This window comes from Rhinolophus sinicus, linkage group LG05 (genome assembly GCF_036562045.2).
Source record: "Rhinolophus sinicus isolate RSC01 linkage group LG05, ASM3656204v1, whole genome shotgun sequence".
NCBI lineage: Eukaryota > Metazoa > Chordata > Mammalia > Chiroptera > Rhinolophidae > Rhinolophus > Rhinolophus sinicus.
Genome location: NC_133755.1, coordinates 154,159,430 through 154,175,625, shown reverse-complemented (window position 1 = coordinate 154,175,625; position 16,196 = coordinate 154,159,430). Strand labels below are relative to the sequence as shown.

At 35.7% G+C, this 16,196-nt stretch overlaps 1 protein-coding gene across 5 annotated transcripts in view; it reads left to right on the top strand.

The window, feature by feature from the left end:
- Positions 1-16,196, top strand: part of ARHGAP18 (Rho GTPase activating protein 18) — a 173,283-nt gene that overhangs the window by 129,669 nt on the left and 27,418 nt on the right. For all 5 annotated transcript variants that reach the window (XM_019729433.2, XM_019729432.2, XM_019729431.2 and 2 more), the window contains exons 6-9: positions 5,716-5,881; positions 8,492-8,583; positions 12,989-13,066; positions 15,957-16,116. In XM_019729433.2, the coding sequence (XP_019584992.2) occupies positions 5,716-5,881; positions 8,492-8,583; positions 12,989-13,066; positions 15,957-16,116 (496 nt within the window). The remainder of the gene's footprint in view (positions 1-5,715; positions 5,882-8,491; positions 8,584-12,988; positions 13,067-15,956; positions 16,117-16,196) is intronic.

The window sequence follows — 16,196 nt, the reverse complement described above, 5'->3', positions numbered from 1 at the left end:
TTTATCCATATGTCTTCTAGAAGACATGGACATGTTGTAAGCTTTCCACAAGTCCTCAATATGGTTGATGAAGTGAATATTTATATTCACCACTCTGAGGCAGGTGTCTAAGCAGGTAGAAATTCTAATTCCCTTTCTACTCCATGGTCCGCTGCTTCTGTAAATAAGAAGTAGGCTTTATGTAATGCATTATTGTCTGTTGACCTCATTTTATATTCACTTCCTTTTTCTTACATCATCGAACAATCTTTGTTAATTCTTTATGATCTCTCACAGTGGATTCAAATTTCTCCTCTTAAATTTTGAGTTCATGTTCTATAACCTTTAATGTGCTTTAGTTTGAAATTTTAGCCAGCACAAATTGTGTTAATATATACCCACTATATCTCAAAAAGTTTACTCTGTAATTTTTTCATTTGCTTATCAAATTATCTCTGTGAGGTAGGTCTGCGTTTCCTATTTTTCATACAAGGAAACAAGTTAGAGAGATTACATGGCACGCTAAGGCTTTGCTTCAGTGACTTCACTTTTGAAGCCAGAGTTTTTTTTCTGGAAGACCATGCAGACTACACTTAATGTGCCCTGAAGAAACATGTGCATTTGATTTGAGTTTAAGTGTCTTTGTATTGGAGCTACTGCCATCTTTTTCGGGATAGTTTGGGATGTTATGCAAGTGAGATTCTGGTTTGCTAGGTCCAGCATATAAAAAAGAAATTTTATATCACTCCTTCATCCTACCTTGGAGACTAAAAACATTAAGGCTTTATTTAGGAATTTTTAAGATCATAGCTTTGAAGTGATCTTTGAGATAACTATGGTAAAGCCAGTATTCTTAATTCTTAGATCCTTATTAGGTGTTTTTTGGACTCTTACTGAAATATGTTTAATTCAAATAAATTCATCTTTTATAACTTGGGTTTTCTGGCGACACGATTCCATGCATACTGAAGGCCAAAAAGTAGACATAGAGGCTGAGTTCGGAATTTGTTAGAGAATGGAACACCTCTGGAGTAAGTTAAATGACAGTAGAAGAAATGATGGTTTGGGATTGAGTGAGGAGACCGAAAATCTAAGGCAGACACAAACTTGTACACAATTTAAAAATAGGTATTTAAGGTCATATTCCTGAATTGTCAAGAAAAGGTTAAATTATAGCTATTGCTCTCCATTGAAAAAATAAGGAAATACTTTAAAAATCCACAAGTTTAAAAGATTCCTAAAATTTTATTTATTTAAAAAAGTATTCATCCTCTGGGAATGAATTAAATACTGTACTGAATTAAGTACTGTAATACAATCACATATTACACATGAAAAAATCGTAGGTTAGAAATGAATTGCCTCATACACAGTATAAAAAAAGTCACGTGTGGAAAGTGACCAAGTGAGAGTAGATTCCTTTGCTTTCCAAGTTGAAGTTCACGTGACTTGATGAGTAAAAAAGTCAACTCCATCATAACTAACGAACTGCCCAAGGGGTCCCTCATATTGCAAGGCTACAAAAGAGGGGTGTAGTCTGGGAGAGCGATCTGATTAATGAGATAACAAATGAGGTAACAAATGAGAACGAATGACTTTATAGTTTTTGAAAACTTGTTTTTATTTTTTATTTTTAATGATTAGTTTCAGGTGTACAAAACAACGTAATAGACATTTCACTCCTTACAAAGTGATAACCCCCTCCCGCAATCTGTTGTCCCTCTGACATCATATATATCTATTACAATTCCATTGACTCTATTCCAAATTTTTATTTCACTCTTGTCTTTAAACACATTTTTCAAAGGTGAAGAGCCTTCCTTTTGCTGAAATTGCACCGCCTCGTCTTAGCCAACGATCTGAACCATCCAGTCTATTAACTAAACAAAATGACAGGAAACTTCATAAATATTTAAAACTGCTGCTATGAATTAAACATTGAGATAAAGAACTAAGTCCTTTCATTAAGCACAATGTTAATAAATAAATAAATAAATAAATAAATAAATAAAGCTCATGCTAGGTAAATCAAATGTTTGAACTAATAATATTTCAGGTTTCTTTAAACACTTACCTCAGGTAATGCTTTAAATGATTATAGTACATGACCAAAACAACTGATTTACATGAAACATTTAGGACTTTCTTTTACTAAATCACTGGTAAATAGGATTGGGTGTAGCCCTTTAGTACACACAGCGATGAACAGAACTCTGGGGCTGAGCATGAGGAAAATGTGAAGAGTTTTGTGTGATTTTAAAGGGAAAGCTCAGTACAAATCACAGGAAATGAGGGGAGTATCAAGCCAGTGACCCTGCACCCCACTGAATTTGATTCTGTGCTTTCTCCTTGTAGGGGTCACTGGGTCTGAGAAGCTACACTGTGCCAGGCCCGTGGTACTATAGGGTTAAAGAGGTGATTAAGACATGACTTCTCTCCTTGAGGGCCTCACAGTCTTAGTCAATACTGATCAACCTCCTTCCTCCCTGCCTGCTGTGGTAGGTGGAAAAGTGGAGCAGAACAGAATGATTACTGAATTTAGGATTTAGGAGCTCTGAATTGACATCCTTAGTACCTCACTGGCTGCTATTTAAATCTCTTTACTGGGCCTCAGTTTCCCCACCTAGGTAATGCTGTAATAATTCTTACCGTATGGAGACTTTTACAGAACAGGATAAGAAACAATTTATCAACTATAAGTACTATCCTTTTCATTTTTTTGTTACCTTGTAGTAATATTTAGGAAAAAAGGAAAAAAAATATGAAATCTTGAAATGATTGGAAAAGTTCAGTGGAAAAAGTATAGCAATAATACACAACACTTTGAGTGCTTACTGTGTGCCATTACCAAAAGTTGCAGATTTTAAGAATTGCTCTAGGACAGTGACTGCCAGTCATTTTGGTCTCATAACTCCTTTAGGCTCTTAAAAATTGCGAGGATCTCAAAAAAAAGTTGTGTGTTTTTTTTAATCAGCCAGGAAGGATGTTGGTGTTGAGAATAATGACAATGGCTTCCAGCATTTTGAAGAAACCTTGGATGCATGGCCTTTTGGCCCAGCATCTTTAATTTCATATTTTTAGTGTGTTAGTTGACTCCTTGGGGTTTGCAGCACTCTATAAATTTGCTGTGACTGAACCAAGAAAGAAGGCATATGCAGATTTGTACAGAAATTATTATTCCATGAAAGATTTTGGGGAGATAAAGAAAGTTGGTCCAAAGTGATTTTGGAATGTAAAGAATTTCTTTGGATTGGGTTCCGTGGCTGTTTGTCACAGACTTGTGTTCTTGAACTATGAAACATGAATATCTAGACAAAGGAATAGTTCTCTTGATAAACGAACAGTTTAAAAAACTATATGTGTATAAGTGTGTGTGGGGGAAACTTGTTTACATTAGTTATACCTATGGATATTTACCATATTAGAAATTAAAATTGAGAAGTTTAAAAATATTCATTGTTCCATTTAAAGCACAATACTACGGTCAGCATAACATTTTTTATGAAAAATAGCCATATTTTTTAAAACAAAAATTAAGAAATGTGGCATGGTTTCATATTTTAGCAACTTGTTTCTTTTTTAAGATTTTATTGGGGAAGGGGAACAGGACTTTATTGGGGAAGAGTGTGTACTTCCGGGACTTTTTCCAAGTCAAGTTGTTGTCCTTTCAATCTTCGTTGTGGAGGTCGCAGCTCAGCTCCAGGTCCAGTTGTTGTTGTTAGTTGCTGGGGACGCAGCCCACCATCCCTTGCGGGAGTCGAGGAATCAAACCGCAATCTTGTGGTTGAGAGCCTGCACTCCAACCAGCTGAGCCATTAGGGAGCTCAGTGGTCGCTCAGCTCAAGGTGCCATTCAATCTTAGCAACTTGACTGTCTTATCTACTTCTGCATTCAGTCTGTTGCAGTAGCACATGTATTGTACCTCTGGAAAACTCCACTGTACAATCATGGAAAAATGAGAGTGAAAGAGGCAAATAATGTCTTAGTATTAATTATTAAAATAGTTCTGAAATCTTGATTGGACTCCTTGAAAGGGTGTTGGGTTCCCCAATGGTTCCTTGGATTACACTTTGAGAACAGCTACTTTAGGACATGTCTTTTGCAATAGTTTTAGACAATGAAGTGTTAATGATATGGTGCAAAAATGAGCAAAGCAAAGGGAATAAAAGGGGATCAGTTGAACGTCCTTGGACATTAAATTAGGAAGGCACGGGTGAATACAAAAGATATAACCTTGATATTATTTTTAACAAACTGTTAGAGAGTGATTATTTTAGTAACTGGTAAATACAGTGGGACTGTAATTTGTATTAAATATGTGAGAAAAACTCATGTTTCTACCTTGTAGTTTGTTTTCTTATATATATATTTAATATTAAAAGAGGCAGAATAGATAGTAGGTAACATTTGAGGAAGGCAAAAAATAAGAAAAATACCTCTTATTTGCCTGTCATAGTAGTGTCTCTAAGTCTGAGTAGTATCTCTAAGTCTCAGTTTACTTTTTCAATGGTGAAAGTAATAATAATAGCAACCACATATTAATCAAAGTGCTTGGGAAGTACCAGGCAATTAAACTTCACAACAGCCCTTTGAATTAGGTGGTCTTCTCCCCCTCCCATCCCTCCTTCCTCTCTCTTTCCCCTTTCTCCCTTCTTCCTTCTTTTCCCTCCTTCTTCCCTCTCCCTCCCCCGTTCCCTCCCATTTCTCCCACCCCTTCCACTCCCCCATCTCCTCCTCCATCTCTTCCCCCATTTTACCAAAAGAATGGTTAAGCATTGCCAGAAGTCACACACAGCTTAGTCAGTAGCCAGATGACTCGTAGGCATTCTGGCTCTAAAGGTCATGCTCGTAGTCTCCCCTCTGCTCTTCCCACCCTCCATGCTACCCTGTTTCCCTGAAAATTAGACCTAGCCGGACAATCAGCTCTAATGCGTCTTTTGGAGCAAAAATTAATATAAGACCCAGTATTATATTACATTTTATTATGTGTTGTTATGAGATGTTGTATAATATTATTATATTATATTGTTAACCCAGTCTTATATTGTAGTAAAATAAGACCGGGTTTTGTATTAATTTTTTCTCCAAAAGACGCATTAGAGCTGATTGTCCGGCTAGGTCTTATTTCTGGGAAACACGGTATACAGCCCTTCTGTTCCTACCTTATTTGGTTTTTTATGACCATATTATTACATTAATATTATTTTATTATATATATATATATATATATATATATATATATATATAGTCATATATAGATCATATATATGGCAGCGACTAATGATGTAGGTAAAGGGTACCAAGCACATTAAAAGCATTTACTCATGGCTACTATTCCTTTCTCTTTCTCTTCTACTTCCCCTGCTTCCTTTTCCTCCTCATGGTTTGTGCTGGACGTCTAATTTTTCCTGGTGTTTGAAGGTCAGCTAACTAGAGCTGTTTTTCTCCTTTGGGTTTACTGTCCCTTTTGTCCTCCTAGCCACTCCCAGTTCATGGTCTGGTTCCATGGTTTGTTAGACATCGGATACTGAGTCTTGAACTTCACATGGGTTTGGGGATGATCATCACTGGGACAGTATTGCCGTTTATTTTGACTGGAGAAATTGTGCCATAGCTTTCATTGTCACTATCTGCCGAATAACTTCTTTCTATACTTATAATTTTAAATTTTTTCTTAAAAAAAAAAAAATGGTTAGATACTATACAGCTTTACTATGTTAATGGTATTTGTTTTAGAATTTCAGATTGCCAAAAGAGAAAACAGGCACCACCAAGATTGGTGACTTAGCGCCGCAAGATATGAAGAAAGTTTGCGCTTTCGCCCTTATTGAACTGACTGCCTTCTGTGATATATTGGGTGTTGAACTGAAAAAACAAAAAGCTGTGAAAATCAAAACAAAAGGTAATTTTGAAATGAAAAACGGTTGGATTTACTTCTAAAGCAGCAAGGATGAGCTTAGCTTCTTAGAACTGTTTTTTTTGGGGGGGTGGAGTGGGAGGACATCTACAAAGTAAACCAACACGTGAATACATCTAAAGTTTAGATTTTAACGTTGCCTTCAGAAATTTTGTAACTTGATAAAAATGCACTGTCTCTTAGACTAGAGAAAACAAAAAGCATAATCAAAGGTTTCATTATCATAGAAGGGAATTAGAAGGAAATTCTGAATCAAACAATTTTAACTCACATGCTCTCTCCTTTGAAAACTATGTATTAAAAAAATACATCTGGCACATATGCTGATTTATTTCCAAAATGAGATCTTGAATAGATTTAAGGTTCTTGATCCTGATTGATTACTTTTGCTTATTTATTTGATTGGAAATACATAAAGTAGTTAGTAGTCTGTCCCTTTGTTCATTAACATTCTACTTCTGATTATTTTGCAAAAACATTCTTCACTCTACTAAGAAAATAATGTCATTGTGGCACATAATACCACTAAATTGTATTCATCATGGGTATGTGTAGTTTTTCTTTTGTAAGCAGCTTGCTTTACCCATTATATAAAAATACTTTATTTTTAATAATATGGTAAAGAACAGACACCTCCTTGGTTTTTGTTTTTCCAAGACTGGACTGGTCTGGAAATCCAGATCACTCTCTGTTGACAAAGCTTTACTGTTTAGGAATTTCTGACCTCTAGTTTAATGGTAAAGGAACCCTCTAAAGAAAAACCAAGAAAGAGGATTATTGAGTTGCTATGGCAACATTAGCAAAGACAAGTATTCACCTGATTTAAGTTTTAGAGGCAATTTCTCTGTAGAACTGAAGTGTACCTTACCTTCAAGCTCTCTTCCATGCTGGGCCCCAGAAGACCTCATTCTGTGCTCAGTTCCTTTGAATATTTTATTTTAAAGCTTGGGATAGTGAATTTCTGAGTTAAATTGTTCTTCTGGTTTTCCACAAGTCCATTATAGATAATTAAGACTTCAGATGCTTTTTAGAAGCCCTCTCCAAATATAAAATAGAAATATAATTTAAATAGCTGTGACTCAGTGCTCAAGATTTAAAAAATGGCTTGAAGAGGTTTCTTTAATGTTATGTTTTAGCATTGCATACTAACAATACTAAGCCAATATTAAGAGAAATATTGAGTCATTAAAGAGTATCACTATTGCTAGATTTTCTTTCCATCTTTAAAAATGTTTTTGTATCTTATCTAAGCTATCTATCTTGTAAATTAGACTTGACATTCTTGAAGATTACATCTTTTCTTAATTTTTAAACTGTAAGTTATTTACTGAATTACTGGCATTTTCTTGAATGGCGTCTCCACTGAGAATCACGGTTTCCAATGATTAGCTTCATACCACAAAATAATACTCCCTCTATGTTCACAAATGATTTACATCTCCCCTAATGATGTGTGTTACACTTCTGTGCTAACTATTCCCTCAGTGATAGGGGTGGGGTGGGAGTAACTGGGTAGAAGCCACACTCCTACCAGACTCTAAGCACATGATTTCGATTTAGAAAAATTATAAATTATTACCCGCCATTTCTTCTAGAGTTATTCCCAAATATATAAAACTGCAAATGTACATTTAAGAATACTAAGTAGGGGGCCGGCCCAGGGGCTCATGTGGTTGGAGCTCCATGCTCCTAACTCCGAAGGCTGCCAGTTCGATTCCCACATGGGCCAGTGGGCTCTCAACCACAAGGTTGCTGGTGCAACTCCTCAAGTCCCGCAAGGGATGGTGGGCTCTGTCTCCTGCAACTAAGATTGAACATGGCACCTTGAGCTGAGCTGCTGAGCTTCCAGATGGCTCAGTTGGCTGGAGCGCGGGCTCTCAACCACAAGGTTGCCAGTTTGATTCCTCGAGTCCCACAAGGGACTGCAACTAGCAACGGCAACTGGACCTGGAGCTGAGCTGCGCCTTCCACAACTAAGACTGAAAGGACAGCGACTTGACTTGGAAAAAAATTCCTGGAAGTACACACTGTTCCCCAATAAAGTCCTGTTCCTCTTCCCCAATAAAATCTTAAAAGAAAAAAAAAAAGAATACTAAGTATCTGCTCTCTTTTCTAAAGAATAGCATTCGTAGAACAAGATCATAATTTTAGCTGATTTCTCAAAAAGCAAGTATTTATATTTTGCTGTATTGTAGAATGTTAAATGTCAGTTAAGTATGGAAGAGATGAGTGATACTTGCTTTGAGCCAAAACTTTTAATTTGACTACATCTAGTATTTTTTTTGCATATTTTATATGCACTCTCATAGCACTCTTATTTCTCTTATGTAGCAGTTTATACTTTTCTAGTTATTCCAGTGAGATTATTTGCAATCATATGTTTAGTTGTCCCTCCTTGCTAGATTGCGCTATATGGAAGGGCCCAGATTTTCCTATTGGAATGTGTATGTCTAATGCTTAGGTAGTGTCATTCACTTACTAGATGCTCAATAAATCGTTGTCTGATTGTATGACTATATTAGAAGTCTTATGCCTTAACATTTTGCACTAATATGTTATAGAAGTGAATAAATTTTATTTTACTTTTTGTTGCAGATTCTGGCGTTTTTTGTGTTCCATTGACAGTATTATTAGAACAAGATCAGAGGAAAGTACCAGGAACTCGAATACCCTTGATATTTCAAAAAGTAAGTATGCCTAAATGGGTCAGCATGGAGAGAACATACCTGAGCTAATAGTGTTTTGGGTTTTTTTGTTTGTTTGTTTTGTTTTGTTTTTGTATCCATAGTATTATAATATAGTTTGCCAAATGATATGCTGCTTTATTTTGTACTTTGATTTTCTATTCAGGCAACACATTTGTTTCAAGGGCTCATAATTTTTATTTCATGGTGACACTTTTGGTATTATTACTGTAACTGTGATTACCTGGCATTTTCCTGTCTTATATTAGCTGCCTTTGTATAATTGAGATTTCAATTCTGTAATACATAGAAGTGGAAACTGCTTATAAATTTCTAGGAAATTGAATCCTCATGAATATTTCATGCCTGTGTATATTTCCCAAGCTTTCCTATTTACAATGAGGATGTCCAATTTAATTTACCAGTGTCTACTTCCAAACTAGGCCAAGAAACCATAAAGTAGAATTAGAAAATGATTGCTAAACTGTCAAGTCACTTGTATAGTCAGCACTCAGTTATTCATAAGGGTATTATCTATGGCAATGTAAGAATTTCATTCTAACCTCTGAGCCATCATTGTTCAGAAACACAGATTACATATGATACGAGCCAGGGAACGCACAGTGAGGGAAGCAGGTCAAATCAGTTATGGACTACCAAAACTATAGATTCTTTGCTATAGCCCAGGCATAGCAGTTTCTGGAAGTTCTGGTGATAACAAGAGTGGCAATTGATTGACTTAGTAAACTCATCGATACTAAAGCTCAATCTCCTTGGCCCTTAGTCTTCTGCTTTTCTAAGTCATTTACCTGTCTTACCTATTAATCTCTGATTCCTTTATTCCTCATGTCTCCATTACATCCAAACCTGTAACTCTGTTTCTGCTAATGGTCGTTGTTCTACACAGTTTACTTATCAGCCTCTGCTAGCCACTGCCTGTAGAGCCTGTATCTGTTTAAATAGTTTTCAACAGTGCCTGTGATTAAAAGAGTGGTGCTAAGAAATTCAGGCCGTTTATTCAAATTCTTTTAATGTCAATAAAAGGTGCCAGTTACTGTATACTTATGGTTGTACAAAACAGGGATTTTAGCACCATTCCTTCTAAGTATGTTAGTGTTCTCCAGAGAAACAGAAACAATAGGGTATCTATATCTATCTGTATCTATGTCTATCTGTATCTATCTATCTATCTATCTATCTATCTATCTATCTATCTATCAATCATCTAGCGAGAGATTTATTTTAAAGAATTGGCTTGTGTGAGTGTAAGGGCTGTTAAGTCTGAAATACATCAGGCAGGCCAGGTGGCTGGAAACTTGGGCAAGAGTAGATGTTGCAGTTTTGAGTCCAAAATCTGCCTAATGGAAACTCAGGCAGGATTTCTATGTTGTGGTCTTGAGGCAGAAGTGCTTTTTCTTTGGGGAACCTCGGTCTTTGCTCTTATGGCCTTCACGTGACTGGATGAGGCCCACCGACATTACAGAGAATAGGTTGCTTTACTCAAAGTCTACTGACTTAAGTGTTAATCATATCTAAAAAATACCTTCATAGCAGCATCTAGACTAGTGCTTGACCAATCAACTGGGCACCATAGCTGATCAAGTGGGCACATCAAATTCAGCATCACACCAGTGAAGGGTAAGCTGCAGTCTCCACAAAGGTTCAATGATACCTCCTGACCAGATTCAGGATTGCATCCAATCCTTTGTCATTTTCTCTTGAAATTGTTTTCTTATGTATTTAGTTATTTATTTCACGTTTGTGGTCTTTTCTAGAGACTGGCTGCCCACCAATTTGAAGTCATTGGATAATGGCCCAAAAGTTTTTTGTTTTTGTTGTTGTTGTTCATATGAAAAATAAAAAGGGTTTGTAAAGAGCTCACTGTTAGATAAACACCCATCTGTTTGCATCCCCTCTGAATTATAAGCAAAAAAGAAAAAGTGATTTATCATGAAAAATATTTTTTGACTTATCACCAGAAAACTCAATTAGGTGTTCCCTCAATTTTGTAGAAAGGAAAGAATTGGAAACCACCGATTTGTAAAAAAATTCATTAGCAGTCTTTAGAGGATTATATTTTCTCAGTTATTGAGAAATATACCCCAAAAGGGCTTAAAGCTTTCTTAATATCTTTGAATTGTACCTTTTTTTTCCCTCAGAGGCACATTGTTTAAACCATATTTTCAGAAAGGTTTGGGGAAATAGAAATAATCTTAATTTTTAATCTACTGAAAAATTCCACCTAATTAGCAAATTCTGTTCTCTCTGTCCAACTAATCAGCCAGATCAAACATACTTTGTGTCAAAAAGTTTGACTTCATTTTCAGTTTGTTTTTTAATTCATATTAGTATGTGATGTATTTTGGGAAATGTGAAACTTACTGATAAATTATAGACTGTATTTTGAAAGATAAATTACTAAAAGCAGCATGATTAAAATATATGATCAGCATAGTTATTTTTCATTTCTATTTTAAGTCTTGAAAATGAAAGGGAAGCTGTAAAGTATTTTTTGTTTTAATGCAATATAATGTAGCTAAAAAATGTTATTTTCAAAGTGAGAAATATGAGAAAACATGACATTGCTTCACACTATATATATATATATATATACACACACCTTTATTGAATGTTAGTTTTTCAGCTTTAGAGAATAATAAAGGGACTCAAATATAAAAATTTGAAAATTACATTCATTTAGTTATTTAGAAATCATGGTGATTTTTTCCTTTGTATTTAATGAAAGCAGAAGGCTTATGCTGCTAAAAACTAATTTGCTCCAGCAACTAGCATATAATTTTATCTTTTGTTAATAGAACATTTTAAACATTTCATAAGATTAAATAAAACGAAAATTGCTTGTACATTGAATAACGTTTGCATGGTATTATTTGATAAATTTGGTTTTAAATAGTTTATTGAATAATGCTCATCTAATATAAAATAATTCATGTAAATTATTTTGCTGTGGGTTTTTATCCAGAGTGATTTGAAAAATACGGTCTTGAAAAATATTCCAGTTGAATTTTAAAAAATCACATACTGCTCTGACTGGTTAAAGACGCTTCTCTTTTCAGCTAATAGTAAATCCTTGGGAGAATTTTGAGACTACTCTTTTCTTTATTCTTACCTGATTCCCTCAAAATCAGTTCGTTCTTTGGCCATAATCCAGAGATAGAAGAGGTGAGGTCATTGAAGAAAAATTGCCATCTCATTCATTGTCTACATACTCAGTATATCCTACTTCATTCAAATCATCTAGACAAAGGTCAAAAGACTTCATTTATGATGCCATGCTTTGCTTCTCTGACACTTTTATAACCAAGAGAAAAACAGTAAGCTTTATGTAGTTTATGGAGCCTGGGTTAATCATTAAAGGTGTCCCAGAAAAAAATAAATGGCATTTTACATTCTTCTGGCACTCTGGAAGATTGTATGCCTTAGGGTGTGCAGAGAGTATTATTGTCAGATTGGGGATGAGTGAAGTATAGGTCTGTCTTTATAAAGTAGGAGAAGGCTCTTGTAAAAGGGAGTGAGTGGTCAGAAGGAAAACCTATATGATGCTAGTGTCTTATATTTAAACTAAAGACAAGGAAATTGATTTCCTTAAAACAGCAGAATATGCTCCGTAAAGCCTTCATGTACTGCCCAGGGAATGCATATTCCAATTGGAAGATTACTCTGCCAAGAAACTAACCACACTTTTATCATCTTCCTAGCTTCCAACAGTATGTCATTGCACTTTCTCTATTTGCCTTATTCTTGTGGGTTTCTGCCTTATTTAAAAAACAAAAACAAAAACAAAAACAAAAAACACACAAAACTTTGTTATTTTAATGGGGCACTGGAGGGAGAGAGATCTTCATGCATTAATTGGGCATCCAGTATGATTTAGAAGCCCTGTAGAAGAACTGATTTTTATTTAAGTTTACCACCAAAAGCTTGAAGGCTTGAAAATGAATATTTTCAAGCAGTTTTTTTTTCATATCATAAATAATTCTTTCTCTGAACAAACTGATAAAGAGATGTAAGAATTTCATAAGATTTATTTGATTGCAGAATGTATATTTTGGGAAAAGTAGAAGAAATGGATGGTTTTATTATAGTTGCTTTTAAACAATGAACATTTGCAGTTTCCATGTATTTGTAGTACTACAACTTGTGTGCCATTATCCACTTCTGTTACAAAGGCGAATAAGACCCAACTTTTTCTAAATTATAACTAAAGTTTTAGGACTTAATTGGTTTAAAAGCTAGTGGTAGTGTAACTGCATTAAAAACGTCGTGAAATCCAGTATACGTGTCATTGTAATCAGTTTTTATTTACTTATATGTGAAACAGATGTTAAATTTGGAATTGTACCTGTTACGAATACCAAAATCAGAATGTTTTTCTGTTCATACACAGTTGATTTCCCGAATTGAAGAGGGAGGTTTGGAAACTGAAGGCCTCTTAAGAATACCTGGAGCTGCCATTAGAATCAAGGTAATCTCTTGGTTCTACTAATGTAAAATTTTATTTCTTAATTGTACATTTACATTTTAAAAGCTAACTTGCCCTCTGGCACCTTCTTCCCATTGTTAGGACAGGAGATAAAATATAACAATAAAACTCTTTAACATTCAATTTATGTTTCATTTTTTTCTAAAGTCTCTTTTGATTTGTGTAAGTTTTGACTTTTTTTTTCAAAATCACCATATTACCTGTAATAATTGTATGATAAAGAGACAAATAATCTCTCTACTGTGCGAACACCAAAAGGAACGAAAGTAAACAGGCAAAAGACAAGAGTAGTCTCATCCTTCTTATGAGAAGAGAACATGATGAGTGAAAATCTTCATAGGGGTCTGGTGATAGATTTAGTCAGCTGAGTAATAACAAGTCAGTTAAAAAAGGCAGGGTGATAAACTCCATCAAGTGAGTAGAGTAGGAGACCTGACATCAGTAGTCCTAGTGAGCTGGCAAAGTGAGACTGTCTCAATTATTTTCCTGAATTTCACAGTTCCCTGTCTCACTAGATCCAGGGTAGCCTGAGTCTGGTTTGTGAAAGAGATTTTTCCCAGACATCCCAGTTGGAGCCTTCTTTCTCCCTACCCCCGCTTTCTTTTCACTCAAGATGGCATTTTCTTCCCACTCTCCTAAGATGCTATGTATCCTCCTCCTTTCTCTCTGTCGCTCAAGTCCTGCCCTGGGGAATAAAACATCCCATGAATGCGTGGTAAAGATGGCAGCTACCCTATAGATGATGCATAATACATGTGCCTCTCAGGCGATTTGCATTTTACAGGGGCCTCATACTTGGAATTGTAGCTGTGTCTGGAGAATTCATCTAGGAGATGTTTTTGGGTAGCAGTCATTAACAAATTTCCTTTACCTTACCCTCCAAATTCAACTCTAGCTCTACACTGAGATAGTACAAGTTACTGTCCACATCTGATATATTGTCTTTCTGAATTTGCAAATCCAAGAGAAAGCAGGATAGAGGAAGGAGATTTTCTCTGTTCATTTCCTTAAGACCTTTTCTATATGAAATCTTTAGAGCAGGGTCAGGAAGAAATGACTCTTACTGAGTGCACCCTCTCCTGTGACTGGCTGTGGTGCTGCCAGGTGTGGAATTACTATTCATACATTCTAGTTTGCATCACCTGCTTATTTTGATAAGCTTCCTCAATTTAGGAGGCTAGTTTCAGCCTACTTGGGTCTTACTGTGTAGTGATCTGGGTTTAATGGGATTTGAGTAACCTGATATACCCTGCTCACAAATTTCATTCAGTTTGTGTCCCCTGAGTTTGGTGCCTGGTGCACGAAACTTTTTTGGTGCTTTTGTAAGTTTGATAAGTTGCCATTGTTTCACTTCATTTGGGAAAACCTACAGCAATTTCACCACCAGTCAATCATGGACATGGTGTGTGATTCTGAGATAAGTTCTGTTGAGAAGTACATTCTCTTACAGAGAAAGAATCCCTCAGAAACAGGTAACGTGACTTCATAGTATCCATATTGGCAAGAACACCGCTTTTCAGTTCTCTGTTCACACAGCATACATTAGCAGAATGTAATGGACAACTCACAGGTCATAAACACATTTACTTTAGTACATAATAGCGAGTTTAATGTGTATTTTATATTTTGACTGGATAGCTGGCAGAAGGCTGAGTTCAACTAAATGTAATTTCTAAGAAGATCAATTAAGTGGATTCAGCTGGCTCTCCTCTTCAACCCAGCCTGTTTTCACATACCAAATTATGCAGCAGCTGGTCCATTATAAATAATTTAAAGATAATATGCAAAAATTTTGGTTGTCTTTCTTCTCCCCTTCCCCACCAAATTTCTTGTACTCTTCTTTCTCGCTTCCCCTCCCTCTCATTCCTTCCCTCCTTCCCCTCCCATCTCTCATCCCCTTCCCTCTCTTCCTTTTTTCTTTCATTTTTCTCTCCTTCCACCTCTCTTTCCCCCACTCCCAATTTCTCGGTTCATGTTTATATTTTTCAGCAATTATAGAAATAACTGGGGTAGAGAATGGAGTTGTGCTGGGAAGAGCAAGTATAATAAATTCACCTTATAAGAAGAACAAAACGTGAATTTGGGAAAACAGTTTCAAATAACAGAAGAAAGTGACAGATACTCGGAAGGATTTCTAACACAATAGGACTTAGGCCACAGTGGAAAAGCATATAGGAGATAGTAATTGTGAAACTAAATTGATTTATTACTAATACTTTGGCAAATTTTGTAGAGTCCTTGAGGTAAATGAATTAGGTATTTCTAATTCTATGGAGACTCAAATTGTCATCTGCATCTGGCAGCAGGATGGCTATGTCACCTATGCCTGTGCATTTAAGACAGGTGTATTGATGTATTTTCATGCCTTATTTGCTATAGAATTTGGTTTTCCATTACCCAGAGCTGACTAATCAGGTAGCCTTCTGCGTTAGACCCAGAGATTGGTTACCTATTTTGGTATGGAATGTACTTCTAAATAATTTCAAACATAGTTATTTTTAATGCTTTTTTTAAATTTAGTGAAAAATTATAGTATCTAAGTAAAGCCCCCAAATGGAAAGACTATTTTAAACTAATCTTTTAATTAAACCCTTATTGCTTAATGTTTGTTTTATGTCCAGGAAAATAGGTAAAATTTTTGAATGTTTTGGCTTCAGGTATAATTTTGATTTGGTAAAGTATACCAGGGGTAGGGAGAATACTGTTTTTCTGAGTAACAGAGAAGTGTTGGCCTTTAGCATTTTCAGAAGTATTTTCTAAAGAGTAGAATCACTTGTAAAGTGGGAAGTGTATCATACTCTCAGCAGGCAAAAAAAATCCACTTACTGGTAGCTGTTTTTTTCTTTTTTTTCTTTTTTCTCCTGTCTTTCAGAGTCTTTGCCAAGAGCTGGAAGCAAAGTTTTATGAAGGGACTTTTAATTGGGAAAGTGTCAAGCAGCACGATGCAGCCAGCCTTCTGAAGCGGTTCATCCGGGAGCTGCCACAGCCGCTGCTCAGTGTAGAGTATCTCACAGCCTTTCAGGCTGTCCAGAGTAAGTGCTGTCCCTCTTTGAAGACATCCTTGTACTGCTGCCATCCATATTAATTGTTTTCATGACATTTTGCATCACAG